The sequence below is a fragment of the Homalodisca vitripennis genome, chromosome 2 (genome assembly GCF_021130785.1).
Source record: "Homalodisca vitripennis isolate AUS2020 chromosome 2, UT_GWSS_2.1, whole genome shotgun sequence".
Taxonomy (NCBI): Eukaryota; Metazoa; Arthropoda; class Insecta; order Hemiptera; family Cicadellidae; genus Homalodisca; species Homalodisca vitripennis.
The window spans coordinates 46,884,207-46,908,838 of NC_060208.1; the positions used below are offsets into that span (position 1 = coordinate 46,884,207).

Consider the following 24,632-nt stretch of genomic DNA (forward strand, 5'->3'; position numbering starts at 1 on the left):
TAAAACATCTGATAAAGAACTGCTGCTGCAATCAATACATGCAAAAACATACATGTGACTCCCTCTTTTTCATTCCCTTGACCAACCTCATAAAAATGTAAAGTTCCTTTGATATCCACTACCATACTTGTTTTAGGAAGAGAACAAAATTTGTCTCGTCCCAATTGTAAACACGGGTAGGATCACTAAGAATGTCACTGACATTTTCTTCTTTCATGTACTTTGTTATGTCCTTAAGCCATTCAATGGTCTTTTTCACTAAGGCAGGCAAAGGCCTTAGTAATAGATTCACTTTCCCTTTATCATATATTGGGATGGCAACTTAGAAACCCCTTATACCAGCTTTTGCCTGGAAAACTGTCATTGAAAGGGTTCTCTCTTCCACTTTTATCAAGAATTCTTGTACACTAATGGGAATTTCATCTTTTCTCCTGGGAAATCCCTTGCGTGTACATTCTGAGATCCATTTTTCTAAAAGATTTTCCTCGTCAGATATAAGAATAGATGCAGGTCCACGTGAAGCCTTAACAAATGTTGTACTCAGGCGAAATTGAATTGTGGCTCGTAGTTCTCTGTATTTTTAGAGGCTGCTTTTTCCACATCACTTACTGCATTTACTAGGGCCTTTAAGTCATATTTGGCCCTTTTTGGCATTGTAGCACGTTCTGAAACAATTAAGTACATGCTAAAAACTGAAAATGTTACAAAAAATACTTTGTGAATAATTTGTAAAGGTCTGAATTTAAATTAAAGTTTTCAGTTACAAATAAAAGCAAACCTCTCATGTATAATTCAAATGTTAGTAGTTGGAAATTGCATGTTTTATTTCAAGAAACCTACAATAACGATTTTGCAAGAGTTGAACCAAATTCAGATAAAAATATTATTTAATCGGCATGCCAATAAACCCAGTCGTTAGAAGCGCCAGATTTAATTACAACTACTTCCAATTGAAAGAGCACTCCTTCAATTCTCATGTCAATTCTTTACATAATTTATAAATATAGCTCAACTTTTTAAATAAACCTTATACTTAATAGCATAGTATAAAACATAAACACGTATTGAAAAGTACAAACATGAGAAAAGATTGCTTTAACTTTTGGGTGGATTTGAGAAAATGTCTGATTTGTCCTGTTTTTTACGTATTCCGGATTGGTAGATATCCTAACGAGACAATGTGACTGCAGCTATCGCAATTCAGTTGAAAAATATTTGAAACCGCATTTCAAATTAAAAGAACAAAAATTATTTACAACTTCGTTTATCGTTATTGTACATTTTGCGTGTAATTATCTTGTTAGCTAAATTATTCTGAGTTACTTAACGATTTTTCTCTAAACCTTTAAATATTTATGTTATTCAAAGAAATCAGGAAGCAGACATAAATGTGTTCAATCTAGATTGAACAAATCCAAAGGTTACGGTCCAGATTGTATTTCTCCAAATGTTTTAATATTCTATGTTGCTATCTTATCTGCGTAGTTACGGATTTGTTTAATGCATCATTAAAGTCAGGATTGTACCCGAATGTGCTTAAAACTGGTTTTGTTAAACCAATATTCAAATCAGACTCAAGAGAGTACCCAATGAATTTACAGGCCTGAAGTGATACAATCTGCGCTTGCTAAAGTATTTGAAAAAACAATGCAAAATATAATTTAGCCAGTGTTTGCCAACTGGATTTCCACTCAACAACATGGGTTTTGCAAACGAAGATTTACAGTAAAAAACCTTGTCACCCACAATAGTAGAGGCCTGCTCAGAGCGAAGTCAAATGGATGTCATCTATATTTTAGCAAAGTCTTCGACAAAGTTAATAATTATTTTCTGAATGCTAACCTTGAAGCTTATGGTATAAGTAGGACACAATTGTTATAGATTTGTCACTATTGTCAGGGCTATGTGACCGATAAAATACTTGAGAAGTTTGCTGGCTTTTCGAATGACTTTGTAGCATCTTCAGGGGTGCTTCAGGGTTCTCCCATTAGGCCTTTATTGTTCAATCTGTTAATAAATTACATCACAGCCAAGCTGAAAATGAATCGTATTTTTTTCTGGACATATTAAGCTCTACTACCACATTAAAGCTATTTAGGGTGGACCGATGCTTGTAGGTGTCGAACGAGACAACTCAACTTATGTGAATTACATTACTGTATTCTTACCTCAAAATATTGTTAATTAATTAAAAGAGTGATTGTACTTTATTGGAGTATGCCATACGTGAGGTTCAGCATTGGTGTAAACAGAATGATATGGTTTTAAATTCGGAAAAATCCTTTATTGTGTCATTTTACAGAAAAAAATCCCGAGTGACTTGTGATGATTATGTGCCACCTACTGAACCGGTAGACATCAACAAAAGACCTGGGAGTTTTTCTCCGCCATAATTTAAGTCCTGTCGACCATGTGCGTAGAGTTTGTGGAAAATCATTGAGAATGTTGGGAATGATGTCACGGGTCTCTCGCCATCTAAATGAACTAATGTCATTAATAGCCATTTATTGTGCGTACTTCCATCCTTTTATGGAATACTCTTCCATCGTATGGTCCCCTCATCTTATCTTAGGCAAGAAGTCCAGCGAGTCCAGAGAAGTCTTTTTTTTAGAATTGTTGGCTACAGGTTAGTATACAACTATAATGAAGTACCAGTCTCAGACTTGTTAAATTATATAAGTTTGAACTCCCCGGAAGCTAGAAGAGACGTTTAAGATGTCGTGTTTCTTTATGAGCTTAATAACAATTTGATAGGTTCTTCATTTCTTCTGGAACGTGTGCATTTTATATGTCATTGGCGTACTAGATCCCTGGAGTTGAGAGAAAGCACCATCCATCTTTCCTGAAGTCCAACAGCACAATTGAGCGGATACAACGACTGGGCAGCCACATCTCTAATCACCTGGACTTTTTTTTCTGTTCCCCTAGCCAGTGTAAAGCCTTTGTTAGGTACACTTTGTTGTAGTTGGAGTGACATTTTTGTAAGTGGGTTATCTTTTCTTTATTGTTCTCCAAAAAAATTTTTAAGTTGGCTGTTAATAAATGAATGGTTTCCTGTTATTTCCTTTTTGTTATCCATGCTAATTTAATGATATTTGTTACTAATGTAGTTACTCCTTGAGTGTAGATTTTTCTACGAATTATGTTTTTGCTGACAATATTTTGTTATTCATTTTGTTAAATAATGTGTGAACCCCAGCTGTGCTGTTTCAGTGTTAGTGTCCTTTTATTTTAATTTAAAGTGTAGTTTTTTTTTACCCAATTAGTGGTTAAAACTATATAAAACAGTTCTTAAAAACATTTTTGTTCATAAATTTACATAAAAATGTTTAGATTTTTTTCGTAATCTTTTTTTTTTCCAGTACTTTTCCTACAACTAACCTTACCCGTTAACTTTAATTGTTTTCAGTGTTTGTTTACTATTAGTAGTTTTTCAAGTGAGAAGGTAATGGACAACTTAAAATTTGCCCCTTCAAACAACTCAAACTGTTTGGATTTTGATACCATAACTAATGATCACAATTATTGTTCTAATAAGCAAAACAATGAACATCATTTCAGGTAAAAACTATTTCTAATGACGATGTTCAATAATCAAAACGAGTGGCAAATCGAAACAACTAGAAACAAAAGACATTTGTCAACAGCCAACGTTTCAGATGTTAAGAACCTTGTAGACCTACAGAGTACGTTGCAAAAACTGCTAGACCTATTGAATTGCACAACAGATTTGAAATGCTGAGTAGAACGCCAACCTAGGGCTCTGAAGAAGAAACGATGAATGACGACAAATGTAGGACGAAGGTGAGGCCTCCACCTATATTTGTCCCCAACATTGTCAACATAAGTAAAATGATGGTAAACATTGAACAAGTAATTAAAAAAGAGTCCATATTCATTTAAATGCATAGCTAGAGATAAAGTAAAAATTACACACTGTACTATTGAAGCCTACCGCGCATTAGTCAAACAATTTAACTAACATGAAAGTAAACTTCCATACATACCAAATAAAAGGTGACAGAGCTTATAGAGTAGTGCTTAAGAATATGCACTTCTCTACGGAACCCCAGGAAATTAAAACAGCTATAGAAGCTTATAACCACAAAAGTTAGGAATGTGTCGAACCTTAGAAGTAGCAAATCTAAAGATCCACTGTCAATTTTTTTTGTAGACTTAGAGCCAGCATCAAACAACAAAGACATTTTTAAAAATTGAATTCCTACTAAATGCCAAAATTGTACTTGAGCCCCCCTTACAAACGTAATGAATGTGGTGCAGTGCAAAAAGTGTCAAAGATATGGGCACACAAAGGCTTACTGCTGGTACCAAAACCGCTGTGTAAAATGCGGCTCAGATCATGATACTAGCAGCTGTAATAAATCTGTAAATGTTCCTCTCCCCAAATGTGTATTATGTGGTGGTGAGCGCCCAGCCAACTATAAAGGTTGCTCTATTTTACAAAGATATTAAGAAAAAGGCTTTTCCAGCCACCTCTAAGACCAGCGTTAAAAAAAGACACTCCTCCTCCAGTGCAAGATCGAGAAGTAGATAGACCTATATCTGTTCGTACTCAAAATTCAACAGGTAATCAGTCTCAAACCAGTATCACCAACCTTATCTTATGCTAGAGTGGCATCAGGTCAATCAAAATATAGAAGCAAATCACAATCTGAATCAAATAATTGATGGATTTTTAAATAAGTTCGAAATGATGATGTCTCAACAAGCCCAGCAAATAGGTACATTAAATTAACCTATTGACAACTGTCATATCAAAACTAAAATGAATAGATTTTATAGGATTGGACTCTGGAATGCCAATGGCTTGGCCCGACATGGCCAAGATATTCAACTTTTTATTTCAATACACAAAATAGATATTATGTTAATTTCTGAGACCCACTTTACAAACTTAAATTTTTTCAAAATCCCAAATTTTACTTTTTATTCTACAAACCACCCTGACAATACGGCGCATGGAGGTAGCGCTGTGCTAATCAGAATTAAATAAAACATTATGAATTACCTAATTTCAAGAAGATCATATTCAAGCTACAAGCATAGTGGTTGAGGACTGGATGGGACCACTTACATTTTCTGGTGTTTACTGCCCCCCGAGGCACAATATTACCAAACTTCAATTCAACGAATTTTTCGAAACTTTAGGGCCTCGTTTTGTAGCAGGTGGTGACTTTAATGCCAAACATGTCATGTGGGGTTCAAGGTTGATTAACCCAGAGGTAGAAATTTGTTAAATTGCATGAATGACAATCACTTGAGTTACGTATCTACAGGGGAACCAACCTATTGGCCTTCAGATCCCAACAAAATTCCAGATCTTCTTGATTTCTTTGTTACGGAGGTATTTCTCCTAACTATATGGAGGCTGTTTCATCTCTTGATTTATCGTCCGATCACTCTCCGGTCATCCTATCAATAAGTTTCATCATTTGTATTGAAAGAAAAGGCAGCGTCCTTATCGAATAAAGGCACAAACTGGGTGAAGTTTCGTGAAACGTTAAATGACAGTTTAAGTCTTAATATATCACTTAAAACAAGAGAGGAAATAGACAACGCTGTGGAAATTTTTAATTATACTGTTCAGAAATCTGCTTGGAGTGCAAACGCCTGAACTTAATACACAACGTGTGGCAATATCATTACCCAATATATATTAAGCAGCACATTGCTCAAAAAACGTCGCTTACGAAGAATATGGCAAAATTCTAGAAATGTAAGAGATAAAACAATGTTTAACAGAGCATCAAGACAGTTAAAGATTTTGCTTAAAAACTTAAAAAACATATGGTTTCAAGAATTCACTTCAAATCTCTCTCCCAACTGAAGCAACAGACTATTCTTTATGGAAAGTAACAAAAAGCACAAAGAAACCGCAAGTGCCCATTCCTCCAATATCTAAACCAGATGGTTCTTGGGCGAAAAGTAACAGAGAGAAAAACTGATTTGTTTGCTGTATATTTTAGTAATGTTTTCAAACCATACCCTGTAGATAACAACTTTGATAATAGACATGTTGTAAAGGAGTTTCTTGATTCACCTAACCAACTCTCACTACCTATTGGCTCCTTTAAACCATCTGAAATATATGATGAGATAAAAATCTTAATCCCAAAAAGGCCCCTGGTTATGAGTTAATAACAGGTAAGATACTACAAGAGCTTCCTAGGAAAGCCATACTCTTTCTTACCTTCGTATTTAATGCTATTTTGAGGCTTGAATACTTTCCCATCACAATGGAAGGTGGCTCAAGTTATGTTGTTCCTAAGCCAGGAAAACCTCAAAACGAAGTAATGTCCCTACAGGCCAATCAGTCTACTACCTATACCTTCTAAATTATTCGAAAAGTTATTTTTAAAACGACTTTCAGGTTTTTATAACTGAATGCAATTTAATTACCAATCATCAGTTTGGTTTTCAGAGTGCACCCACTCCACTATCGAACAAGTCCATAGAGTAGCTAATATAATAAGGCAAGATTTGGAATCAAGAAAATTTTGTTCTGCAGCATTTCTCGATGTGAGTCAAGCCTTTGACAAAGTGTGGCATGAAGGGCTTCTATTTAAAATAAAAAGTCATCTACCTCACACTGTTTACAACATTATAAAATCTTATTTAGAACGAAGGTATTTTCCAAATCAAGTTTGATGATTGTCTTTCAGATCTGAATGAAATAAACTCTGGTGTACCTCAGGGAAGTGTACTAGGACCAGTGCTGTACTTTAATTTTCACTGCAGACATTCCAACTAATCAAAATTCTTTGACAGCAACATTCGCCGATGACACTGCCGTACTGGCATCCCACTCCAACCATGTTGTAGCATCACAAATTCTACAAACTAACTAACTTAAATTCTATCACAGTTTGGCTTAAAACTTGGAGAATTAAAGTGAATGAAACTAAATCTGATTCACGTCACATTTACGTTGAAACATGACACCTGTCCACCAGTGTTTTTAAACAACATTCAAATTCCTCAAAGAAATGAAGCTAAGTATCTGGGTGTACATCTCGATAGGAAGCTGACTTGGAAACCACACATATGGGAACAAAAGGCTCCAATTAAATTCAAAATTTTCAAAACTAAATTGGCTTTTTGGGAACAAATCCCATTTATCAATAGAAAGCAAACTGTTGTTGTACAAGACTGTTCTAAAGCCCATCTGGACGTACGGAATTCAACTGTGGGGAGTTGCTTCTACATCAAATATTGAAATTATACAGCGTTTCCAATCTAAAGTTTCTCCGAAAGATATTACAGGCCCCATGGTATTGTTCGTAATTGAAGTCATTCACAAAGACACGAATATCCCTTTTGTTACTGAAGAAATTCCAAAGTTCTGCATCAAGTATCAAAACAAATTAAACCTCTCATCCTAACTACTTGGCTATTAATCTGCTGGACAACAGTGACCATCAATTTCGGCTAAAAAGACATGATTTCTTAAACTTAGCTGATCGATTTTAAAGATAAAAAATCTCTTAAATGTTTATGTTAATTAAGGTTAATGAACTTTGATTAACCATGTCCTTAAGATTTATCATCAAATTTTACTTATTGTTTGTTGTATATAAACAGATTGTAAATAAATTAAAGTCAAAAAAAAAAAAAAAAAAAAATTTGTTAAATTGTTGAGTAGTATAGTTATTATTAATTTAACTGTGAGTCAGCTGTCAATATTGTATGAATTAGATGCGCTCGCGTCGTACTGCGATTTGTATATTCTGTTCCGTGGTAGATCGCACTTTTAAAAGCAATCAACTTAATTTATATTTTAAAGGATTTTTTAAACCTAAAATAAATATAAATGATTAATAATAAATAGTTTATCACACAAATTTAAAGAGAAATATACTTAAATATATAGAGTATTTACTACATCCCACTATTACAGTGATATAATTATGAATAATTTTAAAGTTTAATTGGAAGTGAACAATAATATAATGTTTGGTTTACTTGATTCATCATTTGATTGATTTTAACTTATTCCGGTCTTCACAGTATAATTAATGTTTTGTTTAAAATGTATTATTAAGAATATACAAAGGATTTCAGACATTTGTCCTGGTACGGTACTCGGTAACTCCATTTGCTCGGAACCCCTTGTATCCTTTTACAATCAATATGTTTTTCAAAACATTAATTACATTTTTATTATTTTTCGTTGTGGACATTCGTATCTTCTTAATCAGACCACGAAGGCAGTATAGTTGTTAATAATAGCAAAATATTAATTGTACCACTATGGACTTAAGACAAGTTTTACGTATTTCTTGAATTATTGACGTTATACGAATATAGAACTCGAACTGGAATGTTAAATTTTTACCGAGCTTTGCACAAAGAAGTTTATTATTATTATATAATTTTGCGTTTTTATATAGATCTGGGCAACAGCTAGACCACACAGCTGATAATTAGGGTACTGTCTACACATTTAAAATAAATTATGGTTTATAGCACACAAAAATCAATATTTACTGTAATTTTAAATTATTCATTAACTGTAATTTTATAAAATATATAAGTTTTCAAATTTAATTTTAGTTGTGTTAAACCATTCAAATGGTACGGCTCAAATCTGTTGATTGTGTCTCACAAGACGAAGACAAGAAAAAACTTGAAAATTGAAGGAATTTTCTTTTTGATACCAGATCAGGACTCAGGCAGCATTGCATGAAGAGCTCGGGAGTTCGTTACATAGATTCATTATGGCTGCAGAACATCAGTATTTTTACGAAGATGAAGTATTTAGAATTAATAAAAAAGGCAACATTGAATTCGGAATGGTGCTTGAAAATTCGGAGTTAGTGAGTAGTGATGAAAATTCAGATGGAGAGGATGGAGGAAGGATGAAACAGGGGCATATTCGGGTTGCGTGGCACCCTACTGGTGAGGAAGAAGTGATTCAGGAGAAAAAGGTAATTGACTCAATTTTAAAGACTTTATTAGTTATCAATCTCAAAATGTTTGAAAACACTCCTATAACACATTGCAGTCTAAAGTATAATCTTGATTTCAAATTGGTTCAAATGTCATGGTAAGCAAGCCCAGCCCTTTTTGATATGCAAGGGTCCTGTCAGAAAAGATTAGATTTTAGAATATTTAGGTAGTGTTGGTCTACATTAATGTGTAAATATTCAGTTAATACTGAGGATTAGTAGTAAACTGGATCCTAGAAGATAAAAAGTCTTAGGAAAGTCTTGTCATTCATCCTAAATATTAATTGTGTTGAATGATATGCCTAAATATAAAGAGGGGGTCAAAGTCCTCCCCCCCAATAATTTACTGACAAAAATAGTAAGGTAAAAAGTGTGATTTTATGCAACAATTTTTGGTATTTATTTACAATACCGTGACCATGAAAAATGGACTTTTTTTCGTGGGTTGGGCATTTATGGCCAAGTATTATTATCACAGGTGCATATAAACTGGGGGGAAAGTATATTATTGTATTATATTGATGCCATTCGGGCATTATTGCGTTAAGGATGGAAAATAACCGACAAAATTTTGTCGAACAACACTTGGAGGGTTAAGGATCAGGGGCATCACGTGATCTGGGATTCGACTTTGGAAGATCGAGTTAATTTTTTTTCTAAAAGAGCAAGCAGTGCGCAGCACTGCGCAGCGGGCAGGCATCGTTGAAAGGATTAACGTACTAGATTTCAGTAAAATTGCCAGATGTACTGTCAAAAACAGAGTTTTCAGAGGATTTCAAAAAATCGTAACTCCTTTGATTTTCGTTGCCGACGAATTTTTTCTTCACTATTGTTTTCAGGAAAAATTGTAGTTTTCAGGAAAAAAAATGAACATACCTTTCCATGGTCACGTTATTGTAAATTGATACCCAATTTTTATATGTTTACTTTAAAGAAATTAATGTAGACTCAATTTTCAGAGAAGTTTTAGGCCTAAATTTATTCAGAAGATTTACCTAACTTAATCAAGTTTTTTTTGCTAATACTAAACTTGGGCAGAGTATGATAAGTGGACATGATTTTGTTTATCAATTATTAGTATAATATTGTTTTATAATATTTCTATGTAGAATACGAGATTTATCAATCAGTAATAACATATCCTCAGTGATTATAATCATGTTTGGAATTTAAATAATCAGTTTAATATACACAGTGATAGTATTATAAACAATAAAGAAAACATAACGATCAAACAAACAATTAGAAAACAATACGAAACTCATAAATAATAAGGAAATGCTAACAACACAACATAATAAACATTTAGAACAGAAAGTAGGAAAGGGTAGCTATAAGATAAAAGGCCGGGGCGGCAAATCACCAATTTGACGTTATCAACCTATTCTGCTCACCCTCCTGAACAAAAAATATATATAGTATTAGGGGGTGCAAATGACAAATAACATGATTTTAGGGGGTATATGCATAAGTAGTTAAGTTTCTAATGTTTTAATGTTCAGTTTGTGTGTTGTGTCTGGATAATCTGTTTACTTGAATATTATCTGCGGCCGGGACTGATAGCAGTCTGATAACGTATCTGTTATCTGAGTTCTCCGGGGCATGAGTCAGTGCTTCACAAGATATCGTGTTCAGTAGGTTGGATTGAGTGAGTGCGTTACAGTTATGAATCAACCATCCACTAGTTCGACCAACCCTAGTGAATTGTGTGTGTCGGAGTGTTTAGTAGGGCACGTAAAGAGTTTACGTTTTAACCGAAACGAAATTATTTCCTTTTTAATTGAACATGGAATTTTTAATAATGAGTGTATTTGTTCGTCGTGCGGTCGCGTGTTGTTTTGAAACCCGGGGAGACTTTGTTGTTTCGTTGCGATAGGAAAATTAGAAAAAGTACGTTAGTAAAAAAAAGTTTTAAATGTTGCAATTTTAAAAAATCCACTTTTTTGTTGCTGCGACTGCTCAGTTATATTCGCAACACACTAATGGTAAGTGTTCTCTATTAATATCCATCTATATTATTTATATTAGAGTTTTTCATAATTTATTAAGTTTTTTTTCACTTTACATAATTGCCTTTGCATTACATTTCAATTTATATTTCTGATCAGCCCCTCTAGAATTTGATATTTTACTGATAGGTACTATCTCGAGGGATGTTTTTCCTTCATTGACATCAGTGCGGGGCAGCACTGAAGGTGCTGCTGAAGCCTGTGCTGATGGCCGGAGGCACTCGTCTCATTTCGATAACAAGTATTTTGTAGCTTGAAATTAAGAACAACATTGTTCATTTGGATCAAAATACTGCTCATTTCAGTATTATTTTTTTCATTTACGTTTGCAAAGATGGCGGCGCAACCAATGACGTCATCAAAAGGTTGAATCATGGTTACAAAAGGTCACGTGACGCTCGATGTGGATGTAGAACATGGAAATGTTACTCCGCGCGTGAATAGTTGTTTAATTTTTTTATGTTCTAGAACTTTGTTATTTCTCATTTCCACCCCATCGAACCTTATACTTTTTTTGTTCTATAGGACGATTCCAATAAGTTAATAAAGCAAAACTCGTATTTTTCCGCGCTCCGGTCGTTAATATGATAATTACCGCATCTTCTCTAGAAAACTATTTCTCCCTCTGTAAAAATACTCAGAGATGATATGCAAGCCAGTTGGTTTGGGGCACCACTTTTTAACGTTTGTGTCACCAATTTCAACTGCCTGGTTATTAGTAAGAGCAGTCATAAGGTAATCGAATCTGGTTAGATTGAAAGTAAATTAAGAGCCGAAAGACACTTTATGATCGAAGTTGGTTTTTTGTTCGTATACATTTTCTTGATTAGGGCACAAGGCCAACTCTACAATAACATTGGAAATATCTTAGACAGAAAACAAATTTAAATAGACAGAATTTGATTCTTTATAATAGTCAATAGTCAAATATTCTTTATTCAAAAACATATAGTACATTTCTTACATTAGAATAGTGTCAAGTTTCAATAATATAAAAATAAAGACTACATCCAAAATTAAATCTAAAAAATCAATTGTTATTATTAAAAAATACCCTTTTCAAATTCCTCTATAGAGTACAAAGCTAAACCTGTCAAAAATGCTTTTAACTTTTTCTTAAATATATTACAATTGTCCTCTTTTTTAATTTCTTCTGGTAACTTTTTCAAAAATTTATTTCCTGCAAATGTTGTTTTTTTTTGTAGAACTCCAGACGGTAACTTGGAAAATTAGACTCATTTTTGTGTCGTGTATTGTACGAGTGAATAAAATAATGTTGATCCCTTAGTGGGTTGTATCTTAGGAACATTATGCACTCATAAATAAATAGCCCATAAACGGTCAATATTTTAATTCTTTGAACTTTTCTTTGACAGAATCATTAAAATTCAGATGTAACATGACTCTTGACTGCTCTTTTTTGGACTTTCAATATTTCCGTGAGGTTTTTCCATTTTTTGTTGTTCCATATACACAAATGCCATAGGCTATGTGAGACTGGATATGAGAATAATAAATCAATTTTAAAGTTTCCAAACTACACAAATTTAACATCTTTCGAATTGCAAATAGGCCTGAATTTATTTTGTTTAAAACCAAATTTAGTATGTTCATCCCATGACAAATTACTATCAACCAATAATCCTAGAAATTTTATCTGATCAACCCTCTCAATTACACTGTCATTAATTTCAATATTTAAATCTAAAATTTGATTGGATTGTTTTGTTTTAAGGGGAGCATGTACCTTTTTGGCACCAAAATATCGGTTTTTTGAAACATATCATAAAAAATACTATGTTTTTATGCCCTTTTCAAAAATATATAACACTCTATATCTGAGAGGTTTAGAAATATGTGTAAAATGTGTTTTATAAATGTATGCACGCTTTTTTCAGCTGACAACATGGCGCGCTATGGATTGTTAGTGTCAGAATGTATTATATACATATTACTTGCTCCAATTGTATGATTATTAAGTTTTTCCCCCTTTAGGTTGGTAAGCACTGCTTGCTCTTTAGATGCATTTGAAGGATGTAAGTCATCTGTAACTTACCTAACCTACACTATTGATATTATTGTTATTGTTTATGTTTACTAACAGTGTTTTGTCAGTGTAATTCTATTTTGTGTGGTGCCAGTGATCAAAACTTTTGGACTCTTAAGTGTGTATTTATTATATAAAATAAGTGATATTATTGTGTATTAGCCATGCCTAGAGTGAAAAGGTTCAATAAACAGTCTTACAGAGGTAACCAATTTCGTTTAAAAATTCAAGTGAACTAGGACTAAGTGCTTCTCCAGGTACAAGTGAATCTAATAGGCCTAGGCCTAAACAATCATCTAGTTCTAAGAAGATTAATGATTCAAAGTTGCCTAAATTTAGTGATTATGACATAAACAATGTAATATTTTATAATAGATTTACAACAGATTTCTGGCCTAATAAAAATCTTTCACTGCATGTAAATATTGTAGTAGTTCCGACTGCATTGACATAAGCCTAGATGAAGACTTCAAGTGTGGAATAGTACATCGTGTAAATATTTGATGCAATGTATGTAAACATACTGACTCAGTAATAAGCTCCAAATGTGTTAGAAATATGTATGAGTTGAATCTAAGGTAAATTCTATAGCAATATATGGGTCAACCTCGATTTTTCTCATATTACAATATAATGTCTCAATAGTCAATTAGAAAAGGGAAATGAGTAGAATTCTTGCCGGAAAGCAGTTATAGGGAGCAGGCAACCGCACCGCCAGAACGGTCTTATATTGCTTACTTACTTACTTACTGCCGGGGCGTAACAAATCTCAGTCGATTCTTTGCCTCGTCTATGAGCCTCTTCCACGCCACCACTGTTTTCCCGCCAGATCCACAGACCCTCCACACCGGGTCACATCTTCGACCCACTTGATCGCACCATCTTATCTTTGGCCTACCCAAAGGGCGCCTTCCTGCCGGTACCGCTACCGCCTGGTAGACCTCTTTTAACCTTGTGCCCTCCTGTCTCCGATGTACATGTCCTAGCCAGCTAATTCTCTTTGCCTTCACCAACGCCACAATATCAGGATCTTGGTATACATTGCGTAATTCTCTATTTTTTTCTTATTCGCCACACCTCTTCATCACATATTGGTCCAAATATTTTTCGGAGAACTTTATTCTCAAAAAACAATCAACCGCCCCTCATTTTTCTTCGTTAATGTCCATGTTTTCACTTCCATACATTAGGACTGGTTGAATGATTGTTTTATAAATTCTTATTTTGGAGCATTGTGACAACAATCTTGACGTAAAGAGTTTTGTACACGCCCCAAGACACCTATTTGCATTAGCTAATTTGCTTTGTATCTCTATATCCTCCACGTTTTTGCTGTTTTATTGTTACACCCAAATATTTAAAACTTTCTACCCAGCCAATCGAGTAGTTATCAATGCTTAAGTTTGTTCTCACATTTTCCAGCATGTCTTCAAAAATGAATAATTTTAGTTTTATCTTCATTTAGCTCTAAGCCTACTGTTTGACATTCTTTAATAAAACTTTTTGTTAGTGTGGAAGGTCATCCCTAAAAAACTTTCTGACAAGATCACTACATCATCCGCAAATGCCATTACGTTCCAGGTCCACCCCTAAATTTAAAAGTCTTTTAACTTTTAACTTATATTGCTTAGAGTTACCTATTGAGTGACTGACGTGATTTGGCTTCAAATTTGGAACTACTCGAGTTAATTTTTTTCTAAAAGAGCAAACAGCGCGAAGCGCTGCGCAGCGGGCAGGGCATCGTGCGTGATCCTTTCTTTATTAAAAATTTCTGATAATTGTTATTACATTTACAATATAATGTATGGTAAAACAATTTAAAACAAACAACACACATAAGCAAATACCTATAAATCCGCCCTAAACCTTTTAATCTCCGTAAAAATCTTAAAGGAATCTGTGTCATTCCTTTGGCCTGAATCAATTCCAGTATAGAAGAAGACGACGAATGCTTGCCCGCTGCGCAGCGCTTCGCGCTGCTTGCTCTTTTAGAAAAAAAAAAATTAACTCTGAGTAGTTACCAAATTTGAAGCCCAGATCACGTCAGTGACCTGATCACTAAATAATTCTCGCGGTTGCCTGCTCCCTATAACTGCTTTCCAGCAAGAAATTTTAGTCATTTCCTTTTCTAATTGACTATTGGAACATTATATTGTAATATGAGTTGCCTGCTCCCTATAACTATGATTTGGCTTCTTTGACCTATCTAATTTCTAATATGAAGAAACGCATTATATTGTAATAGAGAAAAATCGAGGTTGACCCATATATTGCTTATTAAAAATCTAAGAAAAATTAATGATATGTAGGCAAGTTCGGCAAATATTCTGTAGCCTGTATAATTCATCGCTGATCACGAATTGAAATATAATAAAAAATCTGCTTACTGCTGCAAGTAAGTGAATGTTCACTTAGACAGCAGCTGATGAAGTTCTAGCCTAAATGATGATTGTCGTGATATAGCAGCCGCTTTGTACGGTACCTGGCAGAAGCGAGGCTTCACCTCTTTCGGCGTTTAGCAAAATCCTTCGATACAGGAAAGGTTATGGACTTTGAGTGTTTCAGCAAATATTGTAATAAATGTGTCAGAAAACCTCTAAGCCATGACAAAACCCTATTGAAACAGCACAAAAATTTTATGGTCTATTTTTCAGGTACAAAGTGTTGTGAGTGGAATGGTAGGTGCCTGCTCTGCTCAATTTGCGAATTCTACCTTGGAATGGGGAGGCTCTAAGGGGTTTACTCATGTTGTAACAAAAAATGTGACTCTAAGGGGTTTACTCATGTTGTAGTAACCAAATCCCTATGGTGATGAATGTTTTGTTAGAAAAACTTGAATGTGTAGGCATATTCAAAGCGACTAAACAAACTGCGTCGATTGAAGAGGGATAAAAAAAAAATTGAAGGATGGTAAAGGACTTGGGGACAAGGTTGGACTGATGTGAGATATATCACTTACCAAACGTTTTTTATGGGATGGCAATATAAGGAATAATTTGGAAGATGTTGAAAAAATGAAGAGAGCAATATGGGCTACGTTCTATCACAAATTATCGACTGACGCAAAACCTCAGCACGAAACTATGCCGCCTGGGGATTGAGTGTTGGTGCAAATACAGGCAAGGCAAATAATAAGCTAGATGATTTCAAAATACAAACTCATTGCCTGAATCTATCTATTGAAGAAATAAAAACCAATCTATAAGGATTTATCAGCCCCAGCCCTACTAATGGAGAGGTGTCTGCACTTTGTAAAACAGAACCCTAATGAAAGCATCAATAGCGTAATTTGGAATAGGCTACCCAAACCACATTTGTGGCATTCAGACATTAAAATTAGGGGTTTGTGATGCAGTTCCTTATGTTCTTGTTTTAATGAAGGAGCAAATGGCCAAAGTGAATGTTTTGGAACGATTATGCATCCAACCCAACGCTTTATGGTTGAAGGCCTTCAACAAATCGATTCCAATAGGTTAAAAAAGCTGACAAAGAAGTCCAAGAAGAAAATAAAAAGAAGAGGATAAAAAGAAGGATAGGAAAAAAGAGTAAATGACAAGGTAGGTTTGACTGATGTCCAGGTGGATATTATTACAACGTGATTATGTGTTTTCAAATAACTAATAACTTTAAAGCTCGTTTTACCGAAAACCTGTGGTGACATTTCGGAACACGTTGTGAAACAATTATTAGACTTACAGACTTCAAAATTTTACACACTTATTGCAGACTAGTTGAGTGGTAGATTACATGCTTTTTTATCAATATATATTAGTTTTTAGATATTTAAAAAAAAACTCATTGTACATCTAATTAAAAAAAAAAAAAAAAATTTTAAGGATTTATTGCTACCACGATAATTTTTTGTTTATTTGAGATATTTAAAAAAAAAGGCATGAAAAATATAAAGCTGTTAATGAATAGAACAAAACCCTAAAGTTTAAAGTCAATATGTCTATAGTTAGGAGGACTAATGGTACTGACATGTTGCAGTGTTACTCCATTTAAATAACATGGGACCCGAAAAAGGAAAGTGACATGCTCCCCTTAAAATTTACAACCAGGACGCTTTTATCAGGTTTGAAGGTTAAATCAAATCGTTTACATTTTGAACCAACCTAGATCACAAGAAGAAATGACTATCAAAAAGAAGAGTTTTAGATGGTGATAGAAAAAGAATAAATGAATATACTGTCCAGGTTTTTTACCAGAAAATTATGTGTTTTGAAACCGCGGACACTAGTATAACTATTAAAACAAAGCTGGGTTAATTACACCGAAAGTAACCATTTGTGATTTCGGCTGTAACATTGTGAAACAATTATTGACTTGACTTCAATTTTACACACATCCCAATATAGTAGAATTAACTATTAAAATTCCTTAAAAGTTTTAAAATAAAAATTCATTTATATGGTAAAAGAAAAGATTTTTTTTATAACAGATAATTTTTTTGATTGAAAGAACCTGTTAAATGTAAATCAACTGTATGTGTAAACATTGTTTTGTGACAGCACAACCTAAAGTTTAACTAATATTAATAAACTATTTTGAATTTGTTACATGTGTGTACTCAATCATGTAAAACTACTGGGACTGAAAAAGGTACATTCTTAGGATACAGCTAGGTTACAATTTAGAGGCTCTATTCTCATTTCAAAAATCCCTTCAAGCTCACAAGTTTACTCACATTGGTTTTAAGTTGTGAAAAATCCCATCTTGGTCTCTAAAGATGCATTAAAGTAAACACAGTTATTAATTTATTGAAAGAGCCTGTTAATGTAATTAACTATGGATGGTTCCTTATAATTGATTTGTTGAGTTCGGCTCTCTAACCGAGAGATCACGGGTTCAAATCCTGGGGAAGTTAACATAAAAAACCATTTATTGGTAAAACGAAAGATTTTTATATAAGCAGGCTTAATGAGATTAAAAAGAACCTGTTAAATGTATCTGATGTGTAAACATTTTTTCATGATAGCACAACCATATGTTTAGTTAAATTTAACCACTATTTTCAATTTGATTAGTCTTAAATGCATAGAGTAAGCTTGTGATTGTAAAAACAGGACTTCTTATATTTCAACCTATTCTCAGTCAACTACATAACATAAGAAAAATCCCAGTCTCTAAAGTTTGCAAGTACAATATTTAATTTATTAAAGATTTAAATTTTAACTATTTTGTTCTCCAAACTAATTTTATAGTCTTCTCTAACCGAGAGTCGACGGGTTCAAACAGACAATCAACCGTATTTTGACAAAATAATACTTAGACCGAATAAATTATAAGGCGCTGCAATGAATAAAAAAATATTTATATTTTGAAATATTTTTTCTTGATACCAACAATGTAAAATCAACATTGCTTTCATTGGAAGTATAAATTCATATAAGCTTGTTTAGTAAAAACACTTCTTATAGCTTCAAATTTCTATACACATACACAAGAATAAGAAAATTATAGAAATAAAATTTTGAGTAAAATACTTTAATTTTATACATTTTATCAATATCCTTGGTCGAGGAAAACAAGACAATTAGTGGCAAAATAATACTTAGACCGGAATAAAAGAATTGGCCAAAATCATACACTTTTTGAAATATTTTCTTGATCGTCAACAAAAAAACTACATTGCATTAATAATTTACTTTGCACCAGATGCTTATACACATGCAAAGCTTACAAATTGTGTGTGAAGGTATCTATAAATAGTTTTCTTTAGTTGAAATTTTATAAAAATTAACGAGAAAAAAATACTATAATATCAGTATTTCAAGCGTAAAATATTTTCAAAGAAAAATACATGTTTTATGATGCCCACTTGCTAGAATCAATATCTTAATTATTTATCTATTTTAGATATGATTGTTTTGAAATTTTAAGTTACAAGATATTTGCTAAAAAACCAATTCTATTATTCGATTTTTAGCATAAAATACAATTCGTTGACCGTCATCCTATTCCATTTTGACACTGACATAATATCTTAATATAACTATTAATATTACTTTCCAAAAAGTTTTTCCAAAGAAATTAATTTTCTAGAAGTGAGAGTTCGCATATACTCCACAAAAATGATTTCTAATGATTTTTATTGTTACCTCTAACTTGAGCTGATGTTTTATTCATTGACCTGTAAAAAGTTTTCTTTAACCTGTTTTGATTATTACTTCATCAAACTAGAGTAAAAATTTTTATTTTCTTGTGGTTAGTATTTTACTGAATAAAAATATATTAGATATCTTACTTTCCAGCATGATTATGTATAACTAAACTTTAGAAGTTGGTTATCTCTTATTTCTTATAAATCGTGGGAACAACACTGTCATATGTATACATCTTTTTGAACTGTCATCACTCTGTGTTTAGTTTTTGCTATATAAGTATATATATATTCTTAGTTATATTATACAACTTGAAACAAAATGCTATTTATATGTAAAAAAATATTTGTTCGCATTTTGACTGGGCACTGATTTAAAAATATTATTTAGTGTATATTTTTTTTATTTAATTTTGAGTACATACGTAGGGGTATCCAGAAAGTAACAGGCATTTTGAAATAAAACATTAACCATCTGAAATAGAAACATTTTATTATATACATAAGTATATATACATATCTGCTGCCTGAGATATATATAAAAGCTAAACTCTTATGCTATTTTTCAACATAATCTCCGTTTAAATTGAGACTTTTATCATAACGTGACATAAGTTTTTCGATCCAGCTTTGTAGGAATCTGCTGCCTTGAGATATATATAAAAGCTAAACTCTTATGCTATTTTTTTCAACATAATCTCCGTTTATATTGAGACTTTTATCATAACGTGACATAAGTTTTTCGATTCCAGCTTTGTAGGAAGAATCTGCTGCTGAGATCTTAACCACTGATTAATCCAGCGTGATGTTCAGCTTCACTATCGAAGCACTGTGTTGCGAGCCAGGTCTTCATCACTGGAAAGAGGTGTAGTTGGTTGGTGCCAGATCTGAACTATAAGGCGCATAATATTTTACTTTCCAATCAAAAATCATCCAAGACTTGTCATGTATGATTGGCTGTAAGGGGACGTGCATTGTCGTGGAATATCAAAATTTTTTAGCTCAATTTTTCCCTACACTTGATTTTTTATCGCTTGCTGTAGCTTCTGCAATGTTTTACAGTACCTCTCTGAGTCGAATTGTTGATCCTCGTTCAAGAAAAAACAAGAATCACACTCTTAGTATCCCAAAAAAAAAAAAACAGTTGCCATAATCTTTCTCACTGACAGAGTTTGAAGATATTTTCTTGGTTTTTTTGGAGAATGTGTGCGACCCTTTTTCCATAGACTATGTTTTTGTTTCACAATTGACTTTGCTTCACCCATGTTTCATCACCAATAATGATATGATCCGAGAAGTTAATTATATACCATGTTTGTTGTGTATTCATCAAGGAAAGTTAAACGATACAGCAAGTATTTGCTTTTCGTGATCTCCCGTAAGGATTTTGGAACCCATCTGGCAAAAGATTTGTGATATCAAAGCTTTTCTCATAACAACTTCATGAAATTTGTGGGAGTCCAGTCATTGTGAAACAGTGACTTTCACGAACTTTTGTCGTTGATTTTCAATGTTTAAAATTTTCAGTCACTTGGCTAGGCCGACGGCTACAACTATCGTCATGAACATTGGTACAGCCATTTTTTAAAGTCAATATACCACTGCCTTACTCTGCTTTCGCTTGTTGTTCCTTTTCTATAAATTTCACATAGTTTGTAATAGATTTTCAATTGGTTTATGGTTTTTTAGCCAGCCAAAAACCTTATCTTTGAACGCACTTCACAAGTGGCGGGATTTTCAATTTCAGCACACATTTTAAGTAATCACAGTGAGAAAAGTAAAAGAGATATATAGATTTCATTTCACTTATAAATTGTTCACATAATCAGCATGGGCATCCTTCTTAACTTGTTCAAAGGGCCTGGCATGTCCTCACCAGAGGATTAAATGGGAGAGAGAGATAAGTGGAAACAAAACCTATCAAATTTTATTTCAATAGAAATAGACATATTGAAAATGGCTTTTTAACCTGAATGTAATTATTTTTTATATTTTTAAGACACTAAAGAACTAGTAGGTAAATATTTAAATTTTCTTCTCCCACTTTACATTATTTATTGATATTTTTGAATGGAGATGCTTAGAACGAGAATAGGCAAACAGGCAAATTAAAATGTGGAGAGCCCTACAAATTTAAAATAAATCTTTGGAAAAGGAATTTGTTGTCGAACAGGCAAACACCTTGCCTCTGCCCATCAGTGTTGCCTGCAGCTCAGCAACTTTGGTGGTAGGTCGTTCAAAGTTCATCACTATAGAATGCTAAAAAACAATATTTGTAATCTCTAACTGAAGTATAATTTAAGCCCATTACCTAGTAATTATAGAATAATTAATACGATAATGATACTCCTTGTGTACTGTGTAGTATTCAAATTTGTGAATCATTGTTTTTTACAAAGAAAGTCAAAGCGAGGTGAATGTTTACACTAAGTGCTGGTCTTTGACTCTTTTCAACCCCTTTAATTTACAATAATATAAATCTGACACAATACGTACTTACCTTTCATCCAAATTCTAGATGACCTCCGATTATAAATGCCTGAGATGACTGAAACATATAAACATAATTTTCTTGGTGGAATATCCCAAATTTTTGAATAGTTATGTTATTAACTTTTTATGTTAAAATAGTTTGTGACCACCATATAATTTGTCGTGGAAAAGAAAGTAACCTGTAAAACAAGAATTTGTCAAAAGCAGATTGAGGTCTTTTAGGTATAACATGGGAAAGTAAATAATAACCTAACAGCTTTAATAACTAAACGTACAGTGAAAAATATTTAAGTTACAAAACAATATTTTTTTGAAATTTCTTGCCTCAACTGTTAATAAATTTAATTTTTTTAATTAGCTATGAAATTATTTAAATTATGATGTTGATTTCAAGTTCTGTATGTTTATCCAGTTTGTTAACACCTTCTCTGTGACACCTATAATTCCCGACTTTTGAACAGCCATATAATTAGCAGCAACTGTCCGCCACAGTCAGTGTGTTTTTACTGTTAGGATAGTGCAATAGTTGTTTTGTATTAAATGTTAAAAGCACACAAAAAATAGTTTTTATCACAGTTAAAAAGCAACATTTAAAAATAATTTCTAAATATTCAGTTAGATGTTTTAGAATTTATATAAATTATGTCTTTTTAATTGGAAATGAATTTATACAATCTAGTAATGCTAGCAAGCTACGGTATTAGTTTATTTTCAGTTTTATTCGAGAATTCTTAGAAATGGTGAAAACAGTAAAAGGAAAAACTAGACTTCATTCTCTTGTATTGTGAACATAAAATATAAAGTAAATGTAACTAAACTAAACTTTGAGTACGAGTTAATTTCTTTCTAAACATTTTTTACTATCTAAACGCAAAATCACATATTCAAAACCAGGGTGACACTCCTTTGCACAAAAGGGAAAAATTGTACTGATGGCCCTTGAAAAGAATAAAATTACTCAATTGTTAAAATTTAATACAATTAAATCAAAAAAATACCTTTAAAATACTCATACAGATTAAAAAGTAATTTGGATAATCATCCTCAAAAAAATTCCCTTATTTAGGATGTTCTACAAGCCAATTATATAAAAAAACTTTTTTAAACATACTTGTTGAGACACGCCTTGCTGATGAGGAATCTTATTAAATTTTTTAGAAAATTAAACTACTCAGGATTGATTTTAAAGTCTACATTGAAAGTACTAGATTGGAAAATTTTACCTTCCAGAAAATCCAGTGGGTGTGGAAGATTTAGATACTATTTAATGTTAATCTAAAAAAATAAACAAAAAACAATAGCATAGAAAATTAACAAGAAAAAGAAAAGAAAAAATAAGGGAAAACTCATGAAAGGGAACAATAAGGTGCTAGAGTACAAAGCTATGGTAGCTCACCTTAAAGGAAATAATACAATTTTCCAGATAGTGGAATCATGATACTACCCAAAAAGTAATTGCTGATGTATTAAAAGGGCGTAATGTGTCACCATAAGTGTGAAAAATCTTATAAACAGGGGTAACTGATTTATTAATAACTTGAAAAATCTTAGATCTTTATTAATGGTTACCTTTGAAAAATACAGTTTCAATGTCTATTTATGATAAAGGTTGTTATGCCAGGCTTAAATAGTGTTATTGAGCAGCCATTGATGAAGTTTAAATAAATTACAAAGATAATCTTATGGAGAATTCAAGTAATAAGTGTAAAAGCATCCTGAGTCATTGTTAACGATATTAACCATACTTTTATCTAACTGGGATATATATGTATATAAACCCTGATAACAATTATTTTATTGATTCTGTAACTGAAACAAGATGAACTATAAACAGGTCTAGTTCAGTACTGGCTACTGGAATGTGTTCAATGTTTACAAACCCAGTTAATTTTAAGTGGAATTAAATGTCAGTCTGATGTGAGGTCTGTTATAAGTCAAATGCAAAAGAAACAGACAGTAAGGATTTATATGGCCTATCTAGCAATACACTGAAGGAATTAGTGGATCATGGCCGAACCACTTACCATTATTATTAATTTATGTCTGGAGCATGGTTTTTTCAGATTGTCTAAAAATTTCCAAATAGTACCAGTTTTTAAATAAGGGCCAAAAACAAGTGCAGTAAGTTTGAGGAAGCCTGAAATTACATATATAGCTGGCTATTCATCTCTTCTTCATTTGATGGATTTTTAAAGAAGCCAACATCAAAAATAAATGTTCCACAAGTCTGTTAAACATGAAAAATTTATCTATTTTATTTACAAAATCGTTTATTCATTTAATTTACAAATTATGTATTAATGTTTAACAATATTGTTTTATTTAAAAAAATTCTTATAGCCAAATAAGTTTTCATTGGATAAGTGATAAGTTTAATATTATTAATTACACTAGCCTAGCCCTACGCAAGCAGTATGAACATTGATTGGCCTATGACAAATTATGATTTGTAACTCAAAATGCTGACTATATCAAAAGACAATAAAGATTTTTATTTTTCTTGATTGGTTGAAGCTTAAACCAAATGGAAGATATCCAACTTCATAAGAAAAATACAATAATTTATTAACCTAACTGATGAAGAACTTGAAGGGTCTTTAACTTCTTTACTCCAGAAAGATCTAAATCCAGAATTGATCCCATAATCCCCTATATTTGTGTCACTGATACAAATCTGATCTTTTATATAATATGTAATAAGTACTCTGGATTAGATCAGTCTACAGTATGTATTCCTTATGGTTTGTTCATTACAATATTAATACTATTATTTTTCAATTTTATTTTGTATGTTTATTATGTTGAAAAATAAATAATACTTTATTTGTCATAGCAGCACAAGTCTCGAAAGCACCTGCAGTAAATTTATAATAGTTCTGATTTAAGTAGGCATTGATATAAATTATAGAATGTTGGTTTCTGATTGTATAGTGACAATGACAATTGGATACTCTATGTTGAAATATATCTTGAATATTTTGTATAGGCCTTCATGAAGAGGAAGAATAAAG

General features: G+C 32.6%; 1 protein-coding gene across 2 annotated transcripts in view; it reads left to right on the plus strand.

Moving 5' to 3' along the window:
* Positions 1–8,480: 8,480 nt before the first annotated feature.
* The window catches only part of LOC124353891 ((E3-independent) E2 ubiquitin-conjugating enzyme UBE2O-like), an 83,711-nt gene continuing 67,559 nt past the window's right edge, over positions 8,481–24,632 (plus strand). Inside the window, exon 1 of one of the 2 annotated variants that reach the window (XM_046803937.1) lies at positions 8,481–8,948. In XM_046803937.1, coding sequence (XP_046659893.1) covers positions 8,739–8,948 — 210 coding nt within the window. In that variant the 5' untranslated portion in view covers positions 8,481–8,738. The remainder of the gene's footprint in view (positions 8,949–24,632) is intronic. The other variant, XM_046803938.1, reaches the window with a different exon arrangement.